The following is a 2,623-nucleotide window of genomic DNA, read 5'->3' as shown; positions in this document are numbered from 1 at the left end:
TTCAGACCAGTTTAATCCAGTTTAAACCGGTTTAAACCAGTTTAATCCAGTTTAAACCACTTCAGACCGGTTCTAACTGGTTCAGGACCCTTGGTCCTGTGGTCCCGCTCAGTACCTCGGCCGGCGCCGGCGGTTTCCCCACGGCCCAGACCTCCACGGCGTCCAGGACAAAGTCCTCGTCGGCCGACAGCTGCGGGTTTCCGTACGTCGTGCATTTGGGGCGCGCGCGGCTGTGACCGCGGCCGAAGTCGCTGTCCAGCCACAGGCCGAAGTAGTCGTGTTGACCTCCCATGCCCTGAGGGGAGGAGGAGACGTTACCGTGGCGACCAGCAGCGTGACCTCCCCATGCCCTGCAGGGTCACCTGACCGAAGTAGACTGGGACTTTAACAAGTTAGTTGACTTTAATTCATCACATCTGTTTTAACTCGTTCAACACTTTGTTGTTTTTACATCCAAAGTTCTGAGCAGGAACCTTTGTGTTGCTGTGTTTCTGGTACACCCGTAAATCTGGTACACCTCAGTGCTAAACATGCTGCAGCAGCACAGACGCTGCTTATTTAGCTGATTTCTAGATAAACATCTGAGTTCAGCTCCTCAGTAGCTTCAGGTGCTCATGAAGCCGTTTTCAGCTACGGCTGTGACTTCCTGTCTGTGAGGTCACAGCGCTGCCGGAGCGTGAAGCGGCGCCGCTCCGCTGGGCCCAGTCTCACCAGTCCGTTGGGCATCGTCTGCTGGTGCTGGTTCAGGTACATGAAGTGTTTGTTGTATCCTGTCGCCGTGTAAACCCTCAGCGTGGGGAAGACCGAGAACAGGAAGCATCTGGAGTCACCTGCACACACACACACACACACACACACACACACACACACACACACACCATCATGCTCCTGTCCACCATATTCAAAAGAGCAGAGCCACTTCCTGGCTGTGTGGCTTTCTGCCTCCAGCTGAGCAGAGCCAAAATGGCCGCCGCAGGTCTGCCTTCATCAGCCAATCTGGTCCAGGAAGTGCAGCTGTTACTTCCTGTCTCTGCTCAGCCTCCTCACGTTTCACCATGAAGATATTTAACGTGCACTTCGAAAAGCCCTTCTGTTCATCGATCATGATCAACTGATGAACCAGGGAAGGTAGCTATCATGATCATTGATTAGTTATCAGTGATCAACTAAATTAGTCTTGATTGACTAAGAGACAGGAGAGGACAACAGGTTACCGTGGCAACAGCTGCTGGTTCTTTAGCAGTCAGCTTCAGAGGCAACGACTGGCTGGCCTAGTCAAAGCCCAGACCTGTTCCCAGCTGGTCCTCTCCAAGGACGTCCAGATGAGTCCAGAGGTGCCGAAACTAAACTAAAAGATTCTTAACTCTTTTTATAGAAATCTCTTCAGTTTGACATTAAAAGTTTCACTGATCATAACTGATTAAAGCAATAAAAGGTGAAAACTTTTCATAGATCTTGAACGTAGATATACCTTTACTTACATTCTATTATTAGCAGTAGCCATATTTAAAACTGGTGGCAAAATGGCCGACCTTTGACCCAGCTCTGCTTCAGGTCAGGTAGTACAACGCCCGGCCACCAGGGGCGCACTGCAGCCGATTCAACAGTCATTTCTCGACTCTGAACAAGAATCTTTTGTGGGTTTTTGGAAGCGATCTGATCTGAACCTGATGTTGCAACAGTTTGATGTTTGGCTGCAGTCGTCATGACGACCATCAGCATTAAAACCCTTCCAGGATCAAAGTCTGGCCGGGTTTCCTGGCTGCTGAGGAAACTCATTTACCCTCTGGGGGAAACTGGCTCTGGATTAGGATGGTGGTGGTACCAGAACCTAAACCGACCCAAACTGGATCAGCATCTCAGCGTCTTAGGAACATCTGGAGCTCCAACGTCCACCTGAGGTCCAATTTGTCCTGCTACATCCCGACACCAGGACCGGTTCTGACCCAGCGGGCCTCCTACCCTGGAACTGGGGCTTGTGCTCCCAGGCGGTGGAGGCGAAGCCCCCGAACACGTGGCCCCGGCTGTCCCGCAGCAGCAGCAGCGTGGGGCCGTGGTGCTGCAGAGCGGCGGCCATCTTGGTGAAGCTCTCCCCGTGCAGCTGCGTGGAGAAGACCAGCCTCCAGGGGGCGCTGCAGCCGTCTGGCAGCTATGGAGAGACGGACACGGTTACTGACGAACCAGGGAAGGTAGTTGGTTAAGGCTCGACCCGGTTCTGACTGCAGAGCAGAACCAGAACCAGCAGGTTGATCCAGCAGCAGATCTTTAATCTGTTCAGTTATTTATAAACCGGGTGGTTTAGAACTAGATGGTGTCTCCACCCTCCTGGTTCTGGTCCTGGTTCTGGTTCTGGTCCTGGTCTTGGTTCTGGTCCTGGTTCTGGTTCTAGTCCTGGTTCTGGTCCTGGTTCTGGTTCTGGTTCTAGTCCTGGTTCTGGTCCTGGTTCTGGTTCTGGTCCTGGTTCTGGTCCTGGTTCTGGTTCTGGTTCTAGTCCTGGTTCTGGTCCTGGTTCTGGTTCTGGTCCTGGTCCTGGTTCTGGTCCTGGTTCTGGTTCTGGTCCTGGTCTTGGTTCTGGTCCTGGTTCTGGTCCTGGTCCTGGTTCTGGTTCTGGTTCTGGTCCTGG

The 2,623-nt window shown here is 52.7% G+C and overlaps 1 protein-coding gene across 1 annotated transcript in view; it reads right to left on the bottom strand.

Annotated features, from left to right (window-relative positions):
* The window catches only part of meak7 (MTOR associated protein, eak-7 homolog), a 7,875-nt gene that overhangs the window by 1,924 nt on the left and 3,328 nt on the right, over window positions 1-2,623 (bottom strand). The window contains exons 3-5 of the mRNA XM_017305183.1: window positions 1,963-2,149; window positions 712-830; window positions 116-295 (exon numbers count right to left, since the gene is read on the bottom strand). Coding sequence (XP_017160672.1) covers window positions 116-295; window positions 712-830; window positions 1,963-2,149 — 486 coding nt within the window. The remainder of the gene's footprint in view (window positions 1-115; window positions 296-711; window positions 831-1,962; window positions 2,150-2,623) is intronic.

Source organism: Poecilia reticulata, linkage group LG6, assembly GCF_000633615.1.
Source record: "Poecilia reticulata strain Guanapo linkage group LG6, Guppy_female_1.0+MT, whole genome shotgun sequence".
NCBI lineage: Eukaryota > Metazoa > Chordata > Actinopteri > Cyprinodontiformes > Poeciliidae > Poecilia > Poecilia reticulata.
This window is presented reverse-complemented; position numbering and strand designations above follow the sequence as displayed.